Raw genomic sequence first — 25,794 nt, 5'->3', positions numbered from 1 at the left:
TTTAAAACTGTACGTAGTCCGTCCATGTACTCGCTGTGTGGCTTTCACAGAATAGCAATGCTATATGGCAGTAAATAAACTGCCATGGCATAACGCTGAATGTTGGTGGAAAGGGATTGTTAGCAATGGAGTTTGACAGCCCCATTGCTAGCAATATGCCTTATTAGGTCGACCTCCACGTGGGTCCCCCTGGAAACCATCGTGAACAATTCTCGTTGAATTCGTCACGATGGGCTAACTGACCTGCTTCATCCTCACCTATCATCCTTCACTGGTGCCCCGTCGGTGTATACCGATAGCGCGGGTGGGGTTACCATTTCATTATCATCCATTAAAAAAAAATGCTGAATGCTGGCTACGTTGACAACTAGTTGTATCAAGATTTAAATTTGTTGTCTCTATTCTGTTAATTCAATTTGTTGTCATTAAAGCTTTTTATTTCTTTCTTTCTTGTTTTTTCAATTGACTTCAAAAAGAAGAAGGTTCCCAATTCAGTTGAATGTTTCTTATTATGTTTGTTACCTCATAACTTTGTCAGTTGTAAACCGATTTGAAAGTTCTTTTTCTCTTTTTATCTGACAGGATATACTTACAAATAAGTGCCATATATATATATATATATATATATATATATATATATATATATATATATATATATATATATATATATATATATATATATATATATATATATATATTATTATTACAAACATCGTACATTACAACTAAAATTGGTAACCAGATCCACACGGCGGTGACGTCGCTGGCGTCCTCGCTAGGGGTGGCGGGACGGGCTCGGGCGCGGGTGCTGGCGCTGGGCTGCGACGCGGCCGCGCTGCGGGCCCTCGCCGCGCACACCGAGCTGGCCGCGCTGCGGGCCCCGCGCCCACACACGCCGCCGTCAGTACCCGCCCGGCATCACCTCACCTCAATAACACCCCATTACTAACTATCCCTTTCCCCACCCCATTACTAACAATACATCCTATCAGGTCGACTTCCATGCGGTTCCCCCTGGAAACCATCGTGGTTAATTCTGATGGAATTCGTCACGATAGGCTGACTGACCTGCTTTCCATGTCACCCATCATCACTCACTGGTGCCGATAGCGCAGGCGGTGTTACCATTCCATTATCACCAATAAAAAAAGCATGTACCTTACAACTATTATCCTTCACTGGTGTCCCAGTAACGTTCACCAGTGAGACATGAAAAGTGAGGTAGAAGACAAGTCAGTTAATCCACCCTGATGAATTTAACAAGAATTAATTTACAGTGATTTGTAGCATATGGAACCTCGTGGAGGTCAGCCTGATAGGGTATACATAGCATGATAATCTAGTAAAACAATGGGGCTACTAAATCCCATTACAAACAATCCGTTTCCCTTCACGCTATGACGTTATTCCTAAGTATCTAGTAATTTCACTGCCATGTTCCACCCTTGAATTCAAAATAATGTAAAAAGATAGAAAAAAAGATGCAGACTATCTCTGTCTAGAAACTAATCTCTGGACATAAGTAATTTAACTTATCGATTAGTCATTTTTATTCAAAATTTGCCATGCAAAAAACGAGATAATGAACGGACATCTGCACAAAACTATCTTTTGTCTGCTTCTTCGTACGCATGGATTCCAGATGGTAGTGAAACTACGAAATACAGAGTCATTGTTATACCAGCTTAGTTCACAGGAGTGGCAACGCGTGACGGATATCATGTGCGACACAGTGTACTCTATTATGGCCGCCACATCTTTCATGGATACAGGCTTGACCGTTGCCTATATACATGAACGGTACGGTGGACATAAAATATTTTTTCATCAGGTGTACCATCAGATTGTTTGCTGTTCTTTTAATCACATATGATTTAAGAAAACCAATAAAACATGCCACTTTTAGGTGGCGTAAAATGAAACATACACTAGATTTTAAATTAGACCTTTAGTACTGCGTCCATTCGTCACGTACTTCATGTTTATCTACGCATGACACACGCACGCACACACGCACGCACACACGCACATACTCACGCACGCACTAACACGCACCCACGCACGCACGCATCGACACATACCTACACATTGTTTTTATAGTCGTTTTCTTTGATTTAATTTTTAGTTATTATTATTACTTACTACAAACTGTACAGTGTGTCCGAGTTGGTGGCCTGGATTCCTGAGATGCAGATTTTCGATCTATTTTAGTGTTCAGTCTCCCACAAGTTTTACAGTGTCGTATATGCATTTATACATATATTAACTATATATTTTTTTCTTGCCTGTTTTCTGTAAAATTTGTGAAGATAAATCTTATCTAATTATATTATACTCTTCTCCATCCTAAGATTGCCTGGAAGAGATCGCTCTTAGCAATATGGTCGCTAATTAATAAAGATTATCTATCTATATTTATATGCATTAATATTTACTATTACAGATTCATCAAAAACAATAATGTTCTAGAAGAAGCATTAGAAGAGTTGACAATCATTGCCAACCAGACAAACTCGAATCGGTCCACGGAGGAGACCCAGCTCATCATCCTGTACTCCATACACGATTCCATATGTAAAATAGTAACTTAATAGCAAATATTGTAATGCAAACAGTGGCAACACAACGCGACGTGATTTCGAGTAAAATTTATGTATTTATAACCAACACGGCAGTTTAAAATTAAACATTACAAATTTGATAGATAATTCTGGTGTTGCCACATTTCTGTATGAATCAACATACCTCCTAAACACTTCACTGGTTTTTTTTTTTATATTTACCAATAGTACTTTTCTTACTGTTACATATACAGTATATATATTTTTATTTTAATAAAATGACAATTAATTGATAATCCTGCTTGGTGGGACACCAGTGAGGGATAGGAGATGAGAATGGAAGCGAGTCAGTTGGTCAATACCATCATGTCGTATTCATTAGAGATTATGGAATGGTTTCTAAAAATAACTACGTAGAGATCGACCTCAGTATATTTGTTAGTATGGAATATATATGTATAATCTATAATAGCAATGGGTTGCCCCTTTAATCAACCACGTCATTCCATTTTTAACATTATGTTCAACTTATAAAGTTGTTATTTAGTTGTACATTAAAAATTATTAGTTGTAAAATAATTGCTGGTAATGGAGGAACATTATAAGCAATTTGAAAACTCGAAAGAACTGGAACAGAGAAAGAGATTTGTACTAAATGTTTTGCCTTTTTCTTTCACAATTATAACGTAATCAAAAGGAGACAACTCACTTTTTTAATAATTATTTGACGTTTTTATGAATTAGAAAGTTGCAGCCCTAATTATAAAAATTGAACATATAAACTTATTTTATCCATTAATGTTTTGTCACTTTCGTTCATATTCAAAATTCAGCGGAAAAGAAAAAGACAAATCAATAGCTAAAATAGTTTTTATTGGATATCTTACTTTTTTATGTATTAGGAAGTTAAACTTTTATTTTATTTAGGATTATTGAGTACAAATAAAATTAGTTGTGTAGTTACTAACGTCTTGTTGTTGACGCATTGAACTATAAATCGTTAATTTTACAATTGCTATTGTATTTTTTTAATCGAATAATTTTACTAGACTTTTACAAATGTAGTTACGTCTAATTTTAAGACTATTATCGATATATGGAATGCCTAATTTTAAATGTTGCCATGACAAAAAAAAAAGTATTTTAATTAAATAGCGTCTATGCTACTTCGTTATATTTGACTTTATTTTATGCCAATTAGCATTTACCAAATTTAGATTAATATTTTGTTACTAGTTAGAGTATGACCATAAACAGTTTTTTAAAATTATATTATAAATTCACAAATAAGTTTATAGATCTATTGTTGTGATAAAAAAAAAAGATAACGCATTTAAAAACTTTTGGTGTTTAGTCATTTATTTAAAGGATATGTTAGGCATTTTTGCATGTCTTACAATTTTTATGATACACACAATGTATTCAAGTATTATTTAGGATAATTCTAAATACAAAACTGACAGTTTTTATTTTTTTTTTTATGATAATATTCTCTTTATTTTAAATGTTATGTACAAAGTTCTTAGTGCAAAATATGCTAATCCCATAATACAAAAGAGCATTAATGCTCGTTTTAGAATATGCTGTCATATTCGTAAACTAAAGAGAGATTGAATTGGTAGATTATTTGACATTTCCTATGATATAAAAAAACGTGTCAATAATTTTATCAATAAGTCACGATATCTTCATCCATAATTCATTAACTTCTTTATATGGAAGTTTTGTAGTCTTATAATGATAAATTGTTATGAACCCAATGTGTCCCATAGAAAATAATTCACTTTTGATGGCCTTAATAACTATCTAAATAAATATGTTTATTTCAAAAGATAGACATTACGTCATAAAATTTTCAAACAGCTTCATGACTGATCATTCTCATCACTGAAATTCTGAAATCTATTATCTCTTTTGAGCATAATTATGCTTGCTCTTATAATCTGCTTTCGGCATAACTTTTGAAATAATTATATTTAATTAAAAAATGTAAAATATTATGTTTATACTTAAATAAATTGTCGACCGTTACATTTGAATTTGTTTCTATGGATGTATTTCTTGAATAATATTTTTTAACAGTAATAATAAGTGTAACATTTGAAATATAAATTTTATACAAAATATTTTGTAATATGTTTAAAAAATTATAAAACGATAATACATATTTTCTTAAATTCTTTATTGTCTTATTTTCAGACTTACCATCATCATCATTTCAACCAGTATCCGTCCATTTTCAGTCTTATGTGGTTAATTACTTTATGTTATTACTTAGACAATAATTATTCTTTTATAACATATATTTATCTTAGGCATTTAATTTATAATATAATTTTTTGTTAATCTCGAATCTTTTTCTAACAATATGGTAATTCCTAGTTGAATTAACGCTAACACAAAACCCCCCCTTTACAAAAACCATAATAGAATTCTTTTCTTATAATTCGTACAAGATTATGAGTTCGACTGTAAAATTAATCGTATTACGATTCAAGTAAAGTAGATTTTCTAACAAAACTTCCCATTGTGACAGGCAAATACTTCTCTTAATATTTTGTTAACTATACAATATTATTTCTTACAAGGTGTACATAGCATCGTCAGTCAGTGTTCTTCCTTGAGATATTAATGGCGCAAACGTCATATGAACTGGAGGTACGGCCAGCGCTGGGCCCATATTGTTAGTAAATGAGTTACACTTTGGTGCCGTGACCAGGATACAAACAATGGTTGAGAGAAACATGGCAATTATTGCCCAGAACATAAGGATTAGGAGGAATCTCGCTCGGCGCCAATTTACATCGTGTCTTGCTTGTAGAACCTCTTCATAAGTTAATGGCCTGAAAAAAGTAAATATTTACAATATTGCCTTATTGTGTTTCCCAAGAAATACTTTTCATGAATTTACGTATCGTAAGGATAAATTTTCTAACTAACATATTCTATAGAAACTTTGCGAATGACACTACTCTGCAATTCGCGATACCTGTTACAGGTGTTTCACCACTAGGCGGGGCGTATGCTTATTAGCTACTTATGTAGGATAAAAAGAAAATGATAATAGAAAAAAAATATTAGAATTTTTATTATGTCACGTATAAATATTTTACAAAAAAATAGTATTAATTATTGAATATGAAATTGAACTGATAACAATGGTCTTGAAAGAGGAAAAATAAGAACCAACCCAATATTTTTTTAGAATTTTGTCTATATGTATTTACCAGAAGGAGACTTTGTACAAATGTTGTTTGCCTGGGCACCTCTGTCCCATTCGTGTTTTTACCGTGAAACAGTTGTGGTTGCATGGCTGTGTTTCGGTTGGAAGGGTGATATATGGCAGTGAATTTACAGGGTACAGAGGAATAACACCCGAGTCCACAGGAATAGTAACGCATAGGTGTATCATGTGCGAAACAGTATACTCTGTTATGTCCATGATACTGCTCATGTGTATAAGCGACGATTATCACTTGCCATCAGGTGGGCCTTCAGCTTGTTTGCTGTTTCTTATTATGCTGTATATACTGTTGTATTAAAAAAAAAAATGTTTAGAAATTTAATGCCTTTTTCATAGATATGTTCCTGCAAGTTTAACTAAAAATGTTTTCTATGTTTTATCTACGAAGTTGCGAGCCAGTTTGTATAGAATAAAATAAATACTACTGTTTTTGCATTTGACCTATATGAATAAATTTCTCTCTTTATTGGATAGTTAGCTGTATCCCGCGGCATTACTTGCATGAATCAGTATATTAAGTATCCTAAGCGCTAAATTAGATTGAGACCTACTATATTTGATATTCGAATATTTAATACTTTATATGGGAAAGCTTAAGTGCCAATTGGCCGGCTATATAGCTCGAGCTCCGGATAGTTATGAAGCAGTTGTGTTTGCATGGCTATGATTCGGTTTGAAGGGTGGGACATGGCGTGAATTTACTGGGTACAGAGGAATAACACCTCAGGAATGGCAACGCATGGGCACTACAAGGAGAATTGTATTATAAAAACTTTATTGTACATTATTTATATTGTTGTAGAGTTGCTGGATAGAAAAGAGTCAGGGACCTACTTTGTGTTTTTTTTTTCAAGCTGTAATTGCTGTTGGTTGTAGATAGTCTTGTCAGCTTCACCGGACGTGATCGTGCTTTGTGGTATATTATGTTCAACAGTGGCAATGTATATATTATAATGATAATATCTATATGATAACTGCTTCACGGTTGAAATACGAATGGGACAGAGGTTGGGTACCTCTGTAATCGACTTTTGTACACTTAATAAAGTAAAATATTTAAAAAATCTTTACTTAAGATCTTTTAGATGGCTTAATTTTAAAGGACAGCCACTAACCATCTCTGTTTGCCCCATGGTTGACTGCTTAGATTACTGTAATACGTTATACTAAATTATACGGTTGATTGGTAGAGAACGCTTGTAAGTGTTATGTCCACGATGTGTAGGTACCTTTGTTATGTAGGTACATGAAGTAAATAAGTAAATGAAATGATAATTTGTCTATTCTTGCTTCCTTTATCGTATTTACATATTTATATATACTCTGTATTATTTCCTCCAAAATATTACAATAGTAAACTTATTATAAATATAAACAATTACAAGAAATAATCAAGAAATAATGTGAAAACAATAGGCGACTTTATCGCTAAAAGCGATCTCTTCCAGGCAACCTTTGGATGGAGAGGAGTAATTATACAATATATATATATATATATATATATATATATATATATATATATATATATATGTGTGTATATATACATATATAAAGATTGTAACGATGGACAGATGAATATTCGATTAGAATTAATTACTTTGTTAATTCCGCTACCATTAGTATGTGTGTGACTGCCAACACTCGAAGATTAACCACCACTATTACCTTAAACCATGTGGTCCCGGCATAGAATAAGCCACTCCTTCCTTTCCCGTGGGTGTCATAACAGTTGACTAAAGGAGGGCGAGGTATAGGCAGCTGCGTCTCTCTTAAAACATCTCCTAAGCTTAACTACGGTTACCAATCCGCCTGCCAAGAGTGGCAACTACTCGCAAAACCCCCCATTGGAAAAGGCTTATGTTCAGCAATGGACAGTTAAAGGCTGATAGAATGATGATGACTACTTTAAGAAATTCCACAATCATTAATATTAGCCATAATCATTAATTTCATATTAACAATCTCCGACTGCCATTTAGTTCACGCACGTTTTACGACACGTGTTTCACCTCGAAACGAGGAATCTTTAGACAAAATATTAGATCACTCCTCGAAGCCTAGTGTTAACCGTTCAATGTACAGATGTATGTTTGTTACTCTTTCACGCGAAAACTACTGAACAGATTTGAACGAAATTTGGTACACGAGTAGGTTATATCCTAATTTAGTAGATAGGATACTTTATATATAATAGTTAAAAAGTTATTATATACTGAAGGAATTTTTTTAGTGAGAAAATTTAATTGTATTTGTACCTATTTGTTTTATTTTAATGTAATAATGTTTTATTTATTTTGTGTTAATCGACTATGCGTGTATAATATAAAATGTAGTTATGTATTTTATGTAATATTTATTAATGTGATTGCTGTGCCATATAGGGTTCATGTTGATTTTGCACCATTAAGATCTATATGTACATGAAATAGCAATAAATGATTGAATTGAATTGAATATACTGATTTATGCAGGAGACGCCTAGAAATAGAGCTAGTATCTAATAATTATGTATGTATGTGCACTTACAATGCCTAACTATGCGTGGAGACCTATTATAGACTATTTGTTTCTTAATATAATTTATATTTACTTTTAATGTTGGAAAAGCTGTTGGTCTTTCAAATATACAAATTGTTATTGTTTACTTGAGCACCTCTGTTCCATTCGTGTTTCTACCATAAAGCAGTTGTGTTTGCATAACTGTGTTTCGGTTTGAAGGATGGGATATGGCAGTGAATTTATAGGGTATAGAGGAATAACATCTGAATCCTGAGGAAAGGCAATACATGGGGCGTATTATGGGCGAAACAGTATACTCTGTTATGTCCATGGTACTGCTCATGTTTTTTTTTTTTTTTTTATGCAACTTAGAATGACAAACAAGCTGACGGCCCACCTGATGGAAAGTGGTAACCGTCGCCTATAGACATGAGCAGTACCATGGACGTAGCAGAGTATACTGTTTCACCCATGATACCCCCCATGCGTTGCCATTCCTGAGGACTCAGGTGTTATTCCTCTGTACCCAGTAAATTCACGCCATATCCCACCCTTCAAACCGAAACACAGTTATGCAAACACAACTGCTTCACGGTTGAAACACGAATGGGACAGAGGTACCCAAGCAATCGACTTTTGTACAAAGTCTCCCTCTGGCTAAAGTCTATAGGCGACGGTTACCACTTTCCATCAGGTGGGCCGTCAGCTTGATTGCCATACTAAGTTGCATAAAAATAAATACATAAATAAATAAATACCTGAAAACACCGTTTATAGTCATATTCCTGACTGAACTGAGCAACGGCTGTTTCTCTGCGTCCATATTGTTATATTTTGCTGTTCAAATCCACTACACTTTATAATATAAAATTATTTTATTATCCACTTATACAATCATAATAGGTATAATTAGTCGTGTGCTTGATAGAGCATCGTCTCGGCAACTGGACATGAACTCATAATTATCAAGGAAATTAACTATATTAATAGATTGTACTGCTTACTAATTTACCTTCATAAACAAAGTAGATACTTATACAGATAATATAATACTACGTTATACTTATATATACATATATTATACTAATACACACAGATAATGATAGGCGGCGCCATTCGATTTCTTAATTTAAATTATATTTTTTTATTTTATTTTACAAATCGACTTCGAACGTGATATGACCAGTTATTTTCATTTAAAATTCAAACTACTCAACCGTATTGATAAAATTTCTATATCCCATAGAATTTAAAAAGAAATTCTAAATAAAACCAAAAAATAAAATAATCTAAAAATATATTTTACTTACAGATAAAAAAGTAATTTTCCAAATTAGTTTATAAGTATTTAATTATGAAGTAACAAATGTAAATAATTAAAAATTGTGTCCCACGAGATAACCGACTTCAGTTGTGACAATACAAGTTAATTTGATTTAAAAACGAAACTAGTAAACCGATTTTGATAAAATTTCTACGAGACCAAACTTTAAGTATATCCTTTCAGATAAAAAAAAAAACAATTTTCTAAATCGATTTACAACTGCCGTAGTATTGAGGTAACAAACAAAAAAAATACGACCAAATTAAGAAGCTATTTCTTTTTGAAGTCGGTTGGGTAAAAGAATACAGCCAAATTAAAAAAAATCTTTTGTGAAAGTTACTTGAAAAACTAGGCCTGTTGGTCATTGCTATACAAGTCATAACATCCCGTATAATTAGTTACGCTTAAAACTGTCCTGAATATTAATTGAAGATCAATCCTATTATGGTAAAATAATTTTCATTTTTAATAAAGGTTTTTTTTTATCCAACTTAGAATGACAAACAAGCTGACGACCCACCTGATAGAAAGTGGTAACCGTCGCCTATAGACATGAGCAGTACCATGGACATATCAGAGTATACTGTTTCGCCCATGATACCCCCCCCCCCCCCCATGCTGTGTAATATATAGCAATATCTAGATATTTTAGTTACAAATTAAATATACTGGTCTAATATCGAATATATTAACAAAAGTCCAAAAAATAATATTGGATAACAAACTTTAAATATTTGAAAATACGGTCATACGATCGATTTGGGTGATATCAAAATGGGTGATGACCTTTTTCCGCTATCAATGTCTGGAAGAATACAATATATATATATATATATATATATATATATATATATATATATATATATATATATATATATATATATATATATATATATCCAATATCGAATCCATATTACCCATGCCTAATCTTAATATCTGTTTCCACGCAGTTGTGACATCTTGCATTCATATGCAATGAATCGGTTATAATTCGTTATTCGGCCTTGGTGCTTACCATAAAAACTATAAGCGTGGACTACTTGCAGGGTCAAGGTGTTGTAATGGGACCGTAATGTTGTAATTAAAAACTGAATCTCCTTCGAATTAATCTTTATTTTAAATACATACGATACAAAGAAAAATATGCACTTCTAACAACGTTGATTGACAGATCATGTGTTGTGATGTTCCCATGTGTAAAAAATTATTCTATACATTTTATAAATTATTATTTATATTACTAACAGACCTAATCGACTATTTTCATCCTTAGATTATATAGACAGAGCACCAGGAAGAGCCTTTGTACAAAGTTGTTTGCTTGGGTACCTTTGTCTCATTCGTGTTTCTACTGTGAAGCAGTTGTGTTTGCATGGCTGTTTTTCGGTATGAAGGGTGGGATATAGCAGTGAATTTAAAGCGTACAGAGGAATAACACCTAAGTCCTCAGGAATGGCAACGCATGGGGGGTAACTTGGGCGAAATAGTATACTCTGTTGTGTCCATGGTACTGCTCATGTCTATAGGCGACGGTTACCACTTTCCATCAGGTAGACCGTCAGCTTGTTTGCCATTCTAAAATACATAATAAAAAATAGAGCACGGAGTCTCAAAAACGGTTCAGCTCGTCAGCTAATTTTCAAATTAGCTGACTCGTTTTTTTATCAGTATTCTATATATTTACACACATAATGGATGTTGACGTATTTATATTTAATTATTTAATAAATAAAGTAAATTTTTAAGCATTAAAAATTACGAAAATTGTATTATAATTACGAAAAAACAAAATAAATATAGAAGTTCGAAACACTCACAACTATTTATCACGCAAAATTGTATGAAAAAGTTGACCCGCTTTTCTCGAAGCATTTGTATGGAGACATTATTTATATAATCTATATAATTTTCATCCTATTCGGCTGAATACCGAATACTTATTTGTTGTTATATGTTTTGTCATAGATAGATAATTTGTAACATGAAAATATTAATTTATTTCAATACATTTTTCTTCAATTACTTACAGGTACATAATCAAATTTTGTATTACAAAAATTAAAAAATAAATAATGAAATAAATGTCTTTGTGTTTGAATTACCATATTTTAAAATATAAAAATTTTAGATTACTTTTTTATGCAACTTGGAATGGCAAACAAACATACTGCCCGTCTGCCGATTAAAATCAGCTCAACAATTTCAAAGCTTATCTACCGATAAACAAACACAACTAATAACTTTTCACTATACATAATACAACTAGAGATAACGCATCATGCCACAGGGAGGCTGAGGTCAAAAGTAAGTTTATTATTAACCGCGCTGATCGTGATTACTAGAAATTTCGATAACACTCCCAGTACAATAACGTTATCGTCGACCGACATAACTGCTTGTTGTTTGATCGTAATTATGCCATTATAATCAAGCCTTTTCAGCCAACTTCAAACGATAGAGGTGCTGGTCAATTCAGTGGTATTGTTTTTGTCTTTGTTACGTCAAAACCCCCTTTTATATCCCCCATTTTTTTTTAAATGGATGATAATGGAATGGTAACCCCACCCGCGCCATCGGTATACACCGGCGGGGCACCAGTGAAGGGTGATAGGTGAGGATGAAGTAGGCCAGTTAGCCCATCGTGACGAATTCAACAAGAATTATTCACGATGATTTCCAGGAGGAATCACGTGGAGGTTGACCTAATAGGGCATATTGCTAGCAATGGGGCTGTCAAACTCCATTGCTAACAATCCCTTTCCCCCCACAAAATCAGTTATTATGATCTGAAAACTAAACAGCTGAACCGATTTTGGTGAATTTACTATGGGATCAACCTATAGGTAGATCCTTTCAGGTAAAAGAAAAAAATTCCAAATCGGTTTAGAACTGACGCAGTTATGAGATAATGAGTAACAAACATAGAAAAAAAACTACAGTCGAATTGAAAATATGTTTTTTTTTATTTGAAAGTCGATTAAAAAACGGAAAGTATGTTACCCACTACATCACATGTCGTCGCATACCTAACGACCTTAAGTTAACAAAAATAAACAACATTGGGCCTCCATTAAGTTTTCCCTCATATTCAACAACTTTCAAGTATATTAATAAACAGTTACCTAAACATACGGGCTGATAAACTTTTCACTCGACTTTCCCCGCTGAATTATGTACAATCCACACAAAATAACTTCAATGCATATACGTCTAGTTTCCACATGCGACTTCGTCCCCGTGACCGAGATACGTTGATTGACCGATATAAAAGGTGCCCCATGTCCTTTCCAATCCCAAACTCAATATGTATGTGTAATTAAAGTTTCATGGCTACTGGCTGAGCAGTTAAGGTGCCAGAAGGTAACAAACAAACTCAATTTCATATTTATAAAATTCCCATGGACTCTTGAATTTTATAAATGTGACAGAATCCATGGGAAAATAATTATTATTTAATACAAATTTTTTGTGGTCGTGTAGTCCTGCCATAGAAAAGGCCATCCCTTCTTTTCCCGTGGATGTCGTAAGAAGCAACTTCTCGTGGCGAGGTGTCGTAAGAGCTTATAGTCGAGGGATGGGCAGCAGCGTCCCTCTTAAAGCATCTCTAAAGCCTAACTGTGGTTGCCAATCTGCCTGCCAAGCGTGGCAACTACGGCAAATCCCCTCAAGGGGGAGGCTTATGTTTAGCAATGGAGAGTTAACGGCTGATATGATGATGATGACTAGCTTCTTGCCCGCTATGAAAATCACTTACTCACTTACCATCAGGTGAGCCGTATGCTCGTTTGCCCCCTGTGTTGTAAAAAAAAACAATATAACAAACCGGTTCTAGATGGCGTATCAAGATCCTACCTTCAGAAGTTGAACTATAAAAACCGCATTCAAATCGGTGCAGTACATTTCACGCGATGCATACAGAAGACGAACACTTTCTAACGAATTTCTAAAAATTAATGTATTGGCATCTTTTCTCTTAGAAAAATGCTATTATTGAATATTTAAATGACAAAAAATGTATTAAAAGATGTAAATGTATTAAAAGTTACTTGACAATTTTATATGATAATTTGACATAAATAATATTGTATTTAGGAAAATAAATAAATAAATATATACGGACAAATCACACAGATTGAGCTAGCCCCAAAGTAAGTTCGAGACTTGTGTTATGGGATACTAACTCAACGATACTATATTTATAATAGATACATATATAGATAAACATCCAAGACCCAGGACAATCAGGAAAAGATCGTTATCCATCATGACCTGGCCGGGGATCGAACCCAGGGACATGTTTGGACTATATACACGTACAATAATTGCAATGTAATGTAGACTAAATACAGTTTAACATTTGCATACCTTTGCGGGGTGCTGCATGTTATGTACCTACTTGTATATGTAACTTCTTATTGTACCATATAGCAAGCTTACTACGTCACAGCTAAAGATCAGCCCTTGTCCCTCTTAACGTACATCTTTGATATTGAACTAGACTGCAGTGCGTCCATTAGGAACCTAATTTTGAATCCTTTATGCAGTTATTAAACGCAGTAAAAGTCTGTTAATTTTTTTTATGCAACTTATAATAGCAAACTAGCTGATGGCCCACCCGATGGAAAGTGGTAAACGTCGCCTATAGACATGAGCAGTGCCATGGACATAACAGAGTATAAAGTTTCGCCCATGATACCCCCATGCGTTGCTGTTCCTGAGGACTCAGGGGTTGTTCCTCTGTATCCTACAAATTCACTGCCATATCCCACCCTTCAAACCGAAACACGAATGGGACAAAGTCTCCCTCTGGTACATTATATATATATATATATATATATATATATATATATATATATATATATATATATATTAATATTAAAATATTGAACATGCTTAAGTGAATGTACAAAACAATTTTCGCCTAACATCCCAACTACATTCAAGAATGGCATGATTGATCTCCGTCGAAATTAAACGGCCTTACAGTAGGTATTGTGTGTACGTACTCAAAGGGATGTTCAACTGAGGGTGGTAACTGGTGAGTGGCGCTGACAGTTTTATTGGTTCCACGATAGATGGCATCCGTTAATTGTCACTTGGCGCCAATTCCGTTTGTGCCGTCGATTTTATTATATTCTATTCTAGTAAAACTTATTGAAAGGTTTTATTAATAATAATTAACTCTGAGGGGAAAGGGATTGTTAGTAATGGAGACTGAGAATCCCATTGCTAGCAATATAACCAACCAGCTCGACCTCCTCGTGGTTCCTCCTGAAAACTATCATGGTTAATTCCTGATTAATTCATCATGATGGGCTAACTGGCTTGTTTTCATTCTCATCTATTACCCTTTACTGGTGCTCCGCCAGCGTACCCCGTTAGCGCAGGCGGGGTTACCATACCATTTTCACTCATCAAAAAAAAAAAAATTAACTCTTCAAAATAAATTAATAACAAATTGAAATATTAAATCAATGAAAAGATTTTTTATTTGCACTGCTATTGGACATCGGAAACCTGGCAGACATACAGTTTACTAACGTCCAATAGTCTTAGATTATATAGATAGAGCATCGAGTATCAAAAACGGGTCAACTTTTTGTCAGCTAAGTGTGTTTCTTTCTTTCTAATGTTATTGTTATTAATTTTATGTTTATTACTAACAGATGGCTCAACATGCGGTCTGTTGAAATAGGTGTTTTTTCCCTGAAATCCTTAATTTACTTTTTCTTATTGTTAGGGAGGCATACGAGCAAAACATCCACTTAATAGAAAGCGACTACCGTCGCTCAACACTTGCCTTTTTCACACCATTTCTGGCCCTTTAAATGTTTGTGGGCACGTTTTTTGAAAAGTTTCATAGTAAGAGGAAAACTGAAGAAGGGAGCTCGTTCCACGACCCAGATGTATGAGGTAGATGAAACCGGGATGCACGGTTAGTGGTAGTGTGCTATGTGCACTCAAAAAACTATGGGTGTACTCCAGCTCTGTGACGAGAGGTACTATGATAAAAGGGTAACCGATTAAATACAAGGATTTATAAAAAATCTATCCAGCTGAAATTTCTTCAAGTACTGCGTTTATCACTGAATATCCTGTATTATAGAATAAGTCTAATAACGACCTAAAATTGTTTAAGGTGCCATGAGACATACGTGCCTAAAAGGACAAACGTCCCTAAATAAATATGAAGTTAGAAAAAAAAAACATTTATTAAATAATATAAAAAGAAAAAAATAATTAAATACATAAAAATTTAAAACAAGAATTCTATTATTTTTTTCATAAGTAGATATTTTATTTTGTTTCCGCTAATTTTCATTTCCGCAAGACATTCTTTAACGAAGAAGATTTGAAAATGGAACGGCGTATAATTTAATGACAAAAACCGAGTAGAACAATTGAGGCGCTGACAATGAAATGATAAGTGGGGGGGCGCTGGGGTAAATATTCACCAACGACTTAACTCTACATGATAATTTAGAATTTCTACTATAATGTATTATTGATAATATGATTGTTATAAATATCTATTTATTCAAATAACTTTACGGGTTAAATGAGAGTATGGTACGAAATTTGCCGTGTGGTGCCCGCATAGAATAGGCCACCACATCCTTTCCCGTGGGTGTCGTAAGTGGCAATTAAGGGAGATTAACAGTCAAGGGATGGGCAACAGTGCCCCGCTTATATCATCACCAAAGTCTAACTGCGGTTGTCAACCCGCCTGCCAAGCGTGGCAACTACTGAAAAAAGTTCGCTTATGGGGAAAGCCTATATTCAGCAGTGGAGAGTTAATGGCTGGTATAATAAGTATTAAAAAAGGCCACGAAAGTCGGATTTAATTTTTTTTTTAATCATAAATGTAAAACTAAGTTTATGTCATTTGTTAGTTGTACAGCCATATTGTAATTCCTTATGATCTTATACCACGAATGGGTCGGTTCGATCGTGCTAGTACCACACCCTCACAGAAAACCGGCGCTAAATGATTGCTCCTTTAAACCATTTTAAAAAAATAAGTCTCTCAATTCGATTGTATTTTTTTTTTTATGTTTATTACCTCATAACTCCGTCAGTTGTAAAACGATTTGGAAAATTATTTTTCTATTTGAAAGGTTATGCTTACAAATTAGTTCAGTAGAAATTTTATCTAAATCGGTTTAGCGGTTTGGTTTTAAATTAAAATAATTAATAATTGAACTCTTTGGAATCAACTTCCAGCAGCAGTATTTCCGAACCGATACGACATCATAACCTTCAAGAAAAGAGCATATTCCTTTTTTAAAGGCCGGCAGCACACCTGCAATGCCGTTGGTGTTGTAGGTAATCATGGGCGGCGGTAGTCACTTACCATCAGGTGAGCCGCATGCTCGTTTGCCCCCTGTGTTGTAAAAAAAGCCTTGTAAAGAGAATGCTATTTTTTTAATAATTTATTTAATATACTTATTTGATTATGTGCTCAGTCAGGTATTGCTCATGCCTTTAGGCGACGGTTACAACTTTCCATCAAGTGAGCCGTCAGCTTGTTTGCCATTCTAAGTTGTATAAAAAAAATATGGATCAAAAGTATTTAGATGGAGTATCTCGATACAATTGATAAAACAGTCTAACTTGTTTTCCTTTTAGGTTTTGGAGTTGATTTAAGAGGGACGCTGCTGCTCATCCACCGCCCTCCCTTAGTCGTATTCTTATGATACACACAAAAAGAAGAGGTGACCGTGATTCTATGCCGGGACCACACGTAGATTCATTATTTTTCATTATATATTACATTCCTGCTAATGTATATAATTAATATGTCTTGCTGTAAATAAATCGAAGCAGAAATATTTTCACAATTTATTTGCTTTTTAAACCGATCTCCCAAAACATAGCATTTCTATAAGTAACCACTCAAATCAAAGTGGCCACTCAAGTAAAAAGCAATCAGAAAACGACGCCAACTTCGCCCATATCATTTGGCGTACGCATTTGGTGTCAGTGCCGGCTTTAGGGGAGCGTAGTCGGGCGGCACCCTAGGGCCAAATCCAAGAGGGGCGCCGAGATGTAAGAAAAGCGTGATAAAATTAAGGCGCTTCATTTGTCTTGGACCTTGGGCCGTATGGGCGTATTTTTAAATTTTTAGTCTCGCTACCCGCTAAAAATGATCGTGTTAACAAAAAGTAATTAAAAAAAGAGTAATCAATATGCAGAGTTATATCGTCGAATGAACGTGCTTAGAAATTAATTATTTAACCTGAATTTAAATGATTAAATTTTGAAAGTCTGTATATCGATTCTGGCTTAATATCGATGTTTAAAAAATGATAGACATTTTCTATTTATTAAATTTATGTAACTTATAGTTCAAATAAATTAATTTTAAACGCATAGATTGTAATTTAAGGATTAAATTTTAATACATATCTATTTCAGATTTTTTTACCATCAACCTAATCTGGAAATAACGTTTTAAAAATAAGCTTTTATAGGAGGTAGCGCCTTAATAAAGGATCTAATGTATCGCAATAAAAAGTGATGCCGTTTTTTATAGTCATCAGTCAAGAGAGACGCCGGATAACGTCAACGCTGCTCATGGTCATGTCAGTAAAAGTTTTTTTTTAATGGGTGAAAACGGGATGGTAACCCCGCCCGTGCTTTTGGTATACACAGGGAGAGATGATAAGTGAGCATGAAGGCAGGTCACTTGGCCCATCGTGACGAATTCCATAAGATTACATTATTTTTACCTTTCCTGCACTAGATTACCCGTCAATTAATTATTTTCTCTCTAACTACACTGGGTTGGCTGGAAGAGATCTCTTTTATAGATAAGCCTTCCCTTGCTAACAAGTTGTTAAACTAATCGCTGTATCTATTGTTCAAGTGCAATAAAGAACATATAAAAAAAATTACAATAGTTTCCAGAGGGAACGGCGTCAAGGACGACCTAATAGGCTATATTGCTAGGAAAGGGCCTATTTGACCTCATTCTGTCCACATCAGTAAAAGCTGGTAACCTATTTTTTATCGTGACGTGAGCGTCGTCAGAAACTTCAACCGCCCAGAAACGTCAACCACAATAAGTCCGGCCCTGTTTAAAATGGAAAAGGACGATTTTTTATCCCGGTCACGCATACGATGTCGTGGGCACGACTAGTAATATCATATATTCACATTAATGACAGTTTACTGCCAGTTCCAAAATGCAGTGGACATTTCCTTATCAATATTTATATTTGGTAAACAAAAACACTGGGGTAATGTCCTCTCTACAGGAGATAAATGTTGGTCTCGTCCTATATATCGGAGAAATGGATTTTTGTTATACAACTTAGAATGGCAAACAAGCTGACGGCCCACCTGATGGAAAGTGGTAACCGTCGCCTATAGACATGAGCAGTACCATGGACATAACAGAGTAGACTGTTTCGCCCATGATACCCCCGATGCGTTGCTATTCCTGAGGACTCAGATGTTATTCCTCTGCATCCTGTAAATTCACTGCCATATCCCACCCTTCAAACCGAAACACAGCTATGCAAACACAACTGCTTCACGGTAGAAACACGAATGGAACAGAGGTACCCAAGCCATCGACTTTTGTACAAAGTCACGAAGGTGTATATAATCTATTCCGACAAAACTTAATGAGAATATAAACAAACTAATAATCAAATTGACCCGACCATAAATCAGTCTGTTGATGGCCTTTTAACTAGTATTAAAAATTAAAAATCGATTTATTATTAATCGATTTTTAATCGATACTACTATAACAAATCGATTCTAACGGATTGTGTTCTTAAGAACACTTCGATATGATGTCTACAACCACTTTTCACTATCGCACCGCTTGCAAGAAGGGGAACAGGGAAAATTCATCTTTACACCTTAGAACCAGAGTGGTCACGCACAATGCGGTTTTAGAGGAGCTTCCTCCCGCCAACACTCAGTTTGTCTAAAAATCTTTTATATTTAGAACTAGCGGCACGTCCCGGCGTCGCACGGGTGGACATTTTTACATTTTAAAAAGTGCCCATTAAGGCTGCACACGCGACAGAAGCTTAAACATGGAGTAACTTCTCCCATTTCCCCAACATTTCCCTTCACTACTCTGCTCCTATCCATCATAGCGTGATGAAAAGTATACTATAAACTGCCTAGGAGTATCAAGAATAATTGTACCAAGTTTCGTTTAAATCCGTCGAGTAGTTTTTGTTTCTATTCGTTATAGGCAGACAGACAAAAATTTTACTGATTGCATTTTTGGCATCAGTATCGATCACTAATTACCCCCTGATAGTTATTTTGGAAATATATTTCATGTACAGAATTGACCTCTCTACAGATTATAAGTATAGATGACTACAGCATGGAGTTCTCCAAAAAGATCGTATTAAAGTTTCTTAAGGGTCGGCAACGCGCGCGTGATATCCCTGATGTTACAAGCGTCTATAGGCTACGATGACCCCAGTTCACTATCAGACGGGCCGTATGCTTGTTTGCCATCATAGTAGTATAAAAAATGGAAATATTTAATCAACTAATCATGAACTAATTGAATATTATTTAATATTAAGTACAAAATGTAAATACAAATAACTTTTTTCTTTTTTTTTATACAATTTAGAATGGCAAACAAGCTGACGGCCCAACTGATGGAAAGTGGTAACCGTCGCCTATAGACATGAGCAGTTCCATGGACATAACAGAGTATACTGTTTCTAACATGATATCCCCATACTTTGTTTAAGAAGTGGCAAAAAGATTTATTTACAGGCTCGTACTACAAAAAGTTTATCGAAATCGGTTCCATAGTTTAATTTTTAAATCAAAATAACTGATTTGTCACGTTGGAATTAGTTTCTTTTTTTGTGAGACACATTCTTCAAAAATTTCTGAACGAATTTGAATTTACTTTGATACACAGTCATGTTATATCTAAACATATAAAATATTTTACATACACACAAGCAAAGCCGTAAAATATACAATACATTTAATTAAATATCAAATCAAATGTCTAATTTTCTTTTCACGCCATTCAGTTTGAGTGGACGGACTAAAATACCATCAGAATCTCAGGTAATTGTGCTTTGCTCTTATTTTAATGACCACCATAAAATAAGGGTGCGAGTAAATTGGCCCATTCTATGAAGTGTTCAGTCATTAAACAGTTTTAGGTGAATTATCCTGCCTCCGGTGCGTAAGTCGCGTTTAATTAATTAATTAATTTCACTTAACCTAATATTATTTATTAGCAACATTATTGCTTGCACTCGACATAGTTCAAACTATTTAAGTGTAAATTACTCTATTATACTAATAATAATAATTTATTTGCCAGAAACACACATATATTCCCGTGTGGTACCGGCATAGTATAGGCCACCACTTCCTTTCCCGTGGGTGTAGTAAGAGACGAGTAAGGGAGGGCTAAGGATGGGCAGCAGCGTCCCTATTAAAACATCTCCAAAGCCTGACTGCGGTTGCCAATCCACCTGCCAAGCATGGGAACTATTGGCAAAACCCCTAGGGGGAGGCTTAGGTCCAGCAGTGGACAGTTAAAGGCTGTTACAATGATGACATAATAAGAAGACAACTTGTTTTTTTTTTTTTTAATTTAGAGTATGTTTAATATAATATATTCAATAACCTGCAAATCTTTGTAGGTAGTATTTATTAGACATAAAAATTTATAGTTTATTTTAAACATTAATGAAACTGTTACTTCATAATCTTAATATAATTAACATGTTATACATTCTAATATTAAATTACTTTAAATTAATTTTTATATAAATACTCGTGTCAATGTGTTAGAAAAGTCGAAAACATACCTTCAAGGAAAGAGCATATTCCTTTTTTAAAAGGCCGGCAGCACACCTGCAGTGCCGTTGGTGTTGCGTGTGATCATGGGCGGCGGTAGTCACTTACCATCAGGTGAGCCGCATGCTCGTTTGTCCCCTGTGTTGTAAAAAAAGAAAGTCCAAATTAAAATACTAAACGGAATAGCTGAAATATTTATTACATTATATTAAACATTTACACACATTGTATTATTTTAAAAGGCATTTATTGAATAAAAATTACATTTCAATAACAATTTCTTTAACTGTACTTTAAAATTACTTAATGACAGTTCTCTTATTGATTGTATTTTTTTTTTATTATGTAGTCAGTATATCACAATTATGTTGATACACTGTGGTTCTACAGATGGACAATTAAAATTCTGTTGGATCTCTTGATGTGATTTTATTTATACTGGAAAGTTTTCCAAATTTTCTAGTACACCTCTGAATCTATGACTCTGTAAACGTATGATTTTTTATTATTAAGTACTCTTTTATTTTAGTCTGTATCCTTATCGATACTAAATACTGGTAGTATTACCACTAGTATTAGTGCAAACTGCCAAACAAAAATAGTACATTACTGCAGCGGCCAGCAACTGATGATGAATTTGCAAATGTGGGCCGAGGCTTAGCCAAGGCACACATACGTGAGTCTATCAATGCCTAGTTGTGGCCAAGGCTTGTATAGTACTTTTCTCAAACAATGCGCGGAAATCAAAAACGCAATTTTACTTTTTATGTTCAATGACGAATAACGAATAATAATAATTTTTCACGGGCCATAATGTTACTTTGTTTTTTTTTTCAATAAACAGCTTCCTATTTACAAGCCAGTTCGAAATTTAAATAAAACCTTTTATTAGTTACCTCCTTGGTAGCCATGTTTCGAAATAAAAGGTCATTCCATTTTTAAATTACAGGACAAATATGAGTTTACATAGTAATTTATCTGGCCGAAAACACGACAGATATGGATTTTCATACAAATTTTGCCGGCCGCTGCCTGCATGTATCTGGCCAGTACGGCAATTTTGATTTATCTCGAAGAAGATTGTTAAAATAATGCTCACATTTCCAAGCATGTTTGAGAAAAATATATTTATTTGTTTATTTTACACTTTATTACACCAAGTCAAAAAATAAAAAATACAAGAAATATTAACGAGAAGTGATACAAATATTTTTACAAGTATTTCAAATAATATTATGTGACTGCTAAGTTTTTATTTGTAATGATTCATTATAACAGTACACACGAAAGAATCCGCGGTATATTGCTAGTACAAAATAGCAACGCTATACCATCAGTCTTGTCGTGTGAAATTACTAGGTACACAAGCCGAGCTAAAAGCCTATAATGGAAGGGGCAGAACTATTTTTTGCCATGTATTCTTAAAATTACTGCCTTTTGCGTTAGCCACCGGTATTTTTGGGTTAATTTATGCTTTTCTCTAACGTTTATGTTTTTTATTGTAAACTTTCGTAATAAGAAAGTACGAAAATATTTCGACAATGAAAAATTGGGACAATTATGTTATTAAAAATACATATAAAATACACATATTTATTTACAGCTTGTGTATGTTCGTTTAATTTGCGTTATTTTTACCTGTACCTTTCTTGTACTAGATTACACGCCAATTAATTCTTTACTTTCTAACTGCACTGGGTTGGTTGGAAGAGATCTCTTTTAGATAAGCCCACCCTTGCTAACAAGTTGTTGAACTAATCGCTGTATCTTTTGTTTAAGTACAATAAATAATATATATAAAATTGTGGCAATAATGTCCTTGATTTTTATATGAACATGCATTTATGTAAACTATTTTTTAATGGATAGATGGATTTTAGAGGGTGATAATGGAATGGCTACCCCGTCTGTGTCATTGGTATACGCTGACAGGGCACCAGTGAGGGATGATAGATAAAGATGAAAGCAGGTCAGTGAACTCATCTTGACAAATATTATAAAAATTAAGTACGATGATTCCTACGGGGAACATGATAAGGTATATGCTAGCAATAGGATTGTTAGACCCCAATACTACTAATTTGGGGGAAAAGGGATTGTTAGCAATGGAGTTTGACAGCCCCATTGCTAGCAATATGCCCTATTAGGTCGACCTCCACGTGGTTCCCCGTGGAAACTATCGTGAACAGTTCTTGTTGAATTCGTCACGTTGGACTAACTGACCTGCTTCATCGTCACCTATCATCCTTAACTGGTGCCCCGCCGGTGTATACCGATAGCGCGGGTGGGATTACTATTCCATTATCATCCATTAAAATACTAACAATCCCCTTCCTCCAATAAAATCAATTGTCGATAACATGTAAGCGCATAATTTCAGAACAGCTTCATATATTTAGCTTATGTTTTTTTTTTTATAACTGTCATTATAAAGCCTGTATGAAATATGATAGAAAATGTATGAAAATTCATACATAAAAAGTGTACGAATGAAGCTGAAGCTCGGCTTCTTACTGGTACAAAGAACTGTCCACATCTAGTTTAATATATTAAATATACAATCAATAATAATAATTAATAATACAATCTAATCATCATCAACATCATTTCAGCCATTACCCGTCCACTGCTGGACATAGGCCTCCCCCATAGACTGCCATAAAGAACGGTCCTGAGCCACCTGCATCCACTGACTCCCTGCAATGCATTTCAATACAATCTAATAATAATAATAATCAAATATTACTAGGTAAATATTAATAGATGTTAGATATTGGTCGTATGGTCCCAGCATAGAATAGGCTACCCCTTCCATTGCCGTGGGTGTCGTAAGAGGCGACTAAGGATTTTTTTTTATACAACTTAGAATGGCAAGCAAGCTGACGGCCCACCTAATGGAAAGTGATAACCATCGCCTATAGACATGAGCAGTACCATGTACATAACAGAGTATACTGTTTCGCTCATGATACCCCCCATGTGTTGCCATTTCTGAGGACTCAGGTGTTATTCCTCTGTACCCAGTAAATTCACGCCATATTCCACCCTTCAAACCGAAACACAGCCATGCAAACACAACTGCTTCACGGTTAAAACACGAATGGGACAGAGGTACCCAAGCAATCGACTTTTGTACAAAGTCTCCCTCAGGTACTTAATGGTCGAGGAATGAGCAGCAGCGTCCCTCTTCAAACATCAAGTCTAACTACAGTTGCCAACCCGCCAGCCAACTGGACAGTTAAAGGCTGATAATTAAAAATATAAAATAATTATAATTAGTTATATAATATAATTTATAAAATTGCATTGCGTAATTTAAAATATCTAAGCGATGCAGACAGAAAGCGACTCTATTTTATACTATATAAATTTATATTTCATATCTGCAGCATAAAAACCGGACCGTTCCATATTCGAATTCCATTTTTATCGCATTCTCGCATAATGGAATTCCGATGGCACATTGAGAAAAAACAATGCCGTGAAAACAATATCGGCAGTGTCACACGATAAATCAAGGGAATGTAATAATAATTCCGCTCGCTTGCTCCTGATTTTTACTCTGATAATCTCCAAAACTCACACCTGAGCTGCCCTAGATATTGCGTCCTGGTGCGTGCAGTTGTTTAATCGTGGATATGGTATTTTGTCCACAGAATATGAGCATAGTTGAATAGTTTTTTTAACGTTCACACTTTATAGCAGTAGTCTAATCCAGTGGTTTTCAATCTTTTTTATGGCGCGACACCCTTAGTGTGTATAAATAATTTGCGACCCTACCCTCTGTGGTTCCTACTTGTATTTTATTATATTAGAATCTTAAAATTTGATCTCGAAGTAATATTTGTTTTTAAGTAGCTGAAAAAATGGGGGCGCTAAAAAATAATTTATTCTCAAAGTGGACACAAAAAATAATTTATTCTCAGAGTTTAATTAATTTTATTCGGACGGATTTTCATTTAAGTCGGACAAAATAAGTTTGGGAATCCCTGCTGTAAAACTATATCCCATATCCATTCGTCTCACGTTTTTTACACTTCCATTACAATTATGATTTATGATGCCGCGGTTTACCCAAAATGACGTTTCGCATTATTGATTAGGCGGTATTAAGGTAAGAAAGCCAGATATTAAACAAAGTATACCAATACAAAGATACTCTTAAACAATGTATTACGTATCTATCTTTTTTTCTTTTTTTATACAACTTAGAATGGCAGACAAGCTGACGGCCCGCGTGATGTAAAGTGGTAACCGTCGCCTATAGACATGAGGAATACCATGGACATAACAGAGTATACTGTTTCGCCCATGATACCCCCCATGCGTTGCCATCCCTGAGGACTCAGGTG

General features: G+C 34.5%; 2 protein-coding genes across 3 annotated transcripts in view; one reads left to right on the top strand and one right to left on the bottom strand.

Annotated features, from left to right (window-relative positions):
• Nucleotides 1–4,741, top strand: part of LOC113511351 (eIF-2-alpha kinase GCN2) — a 37,861-nt gene extending 33,120 nt beyond the window's left edge. The window contains exons 26-27 of one of the 2 annotated variants that reach the window (XM_052900459.1): nucleotides 743–900; nucleotides 2,444–4,741. In XM_052900459.1, the coding sequence (XP_052756419.1) occupies nucleotides 743–900; nucleotides 2,444–2,591 (306 nt within the window). In that variant the 3' untranslated portion in view covers nucleotides 2,592–4,741. The remainder of the gene's footprint in view (nucleotides 1–742; nucleotides 901–2,443) is intronic. The other variant, XM_052900460.1, reaches the window with a different exon arrangement.
• Nucleotides 3,904–9,259, bottom strand: LOC113509442 (uncharacterized). Its single transcript, XM_026892784.3, has 2 exons — nucleotides 9,063–9,259; nucleotides 3,904–5,404 (listed from the first exon to the last, which is right to left on the bottom strand). Exons 1-2 carry the CDS (start codon nucleotides 9,125–9,127, stop codon nucleotides 5,143–5,145), a joined length of 327 nt encoding a protein of 108 aa, XP_026748585.1. The 5' UTR covers nucleotides 9,128–9,259; the 3' UTR covers nucleotides 3,904–5,142.
• Nucleotides 9,260–25,794: the final 16,535 nt, after the last annotated feature.

The sequence above is a fragment of the Galleria mellonella genome, unplaced genomic scaffold (genome assembly GCF_026898425.1).
Source record: "Galleria mellonella isolate WM207_F2 unplaced genomic scaffold, CSIRO_AGI_GalMel_v1 utg65, whole genome shotgun sequence".
NCBI classification, from domain to species: Eukaryota; Metazoa; Arthropoda; class Insecta; order Lepidoptera; family Pyralidae; genus Galleria; species Galleria mellonella.
The sequence above is the reverse complement of the archived record's forward strand: the minus strand, read 5'-3'. Positions and strand labels throughout refer to the sequence as shown.

Bases quoted from the DNA above. Each gene is read 5' to 3' on its own strand.
- LOC113509442 (XM_026892784.3), bottom strand. From the start codon at position 9,127: ATGGACGCAGAGAAACAGCCGTTGCTCAGTTCAGTCAGGAATATGACT. The intron at 5,405-9,062 runs GTATTTATTTAT...TACTTTTTTCAG, and splicing joins ACTATAAACGGTGTTTTCAG to GCCATTAACTTATGAAGAGG.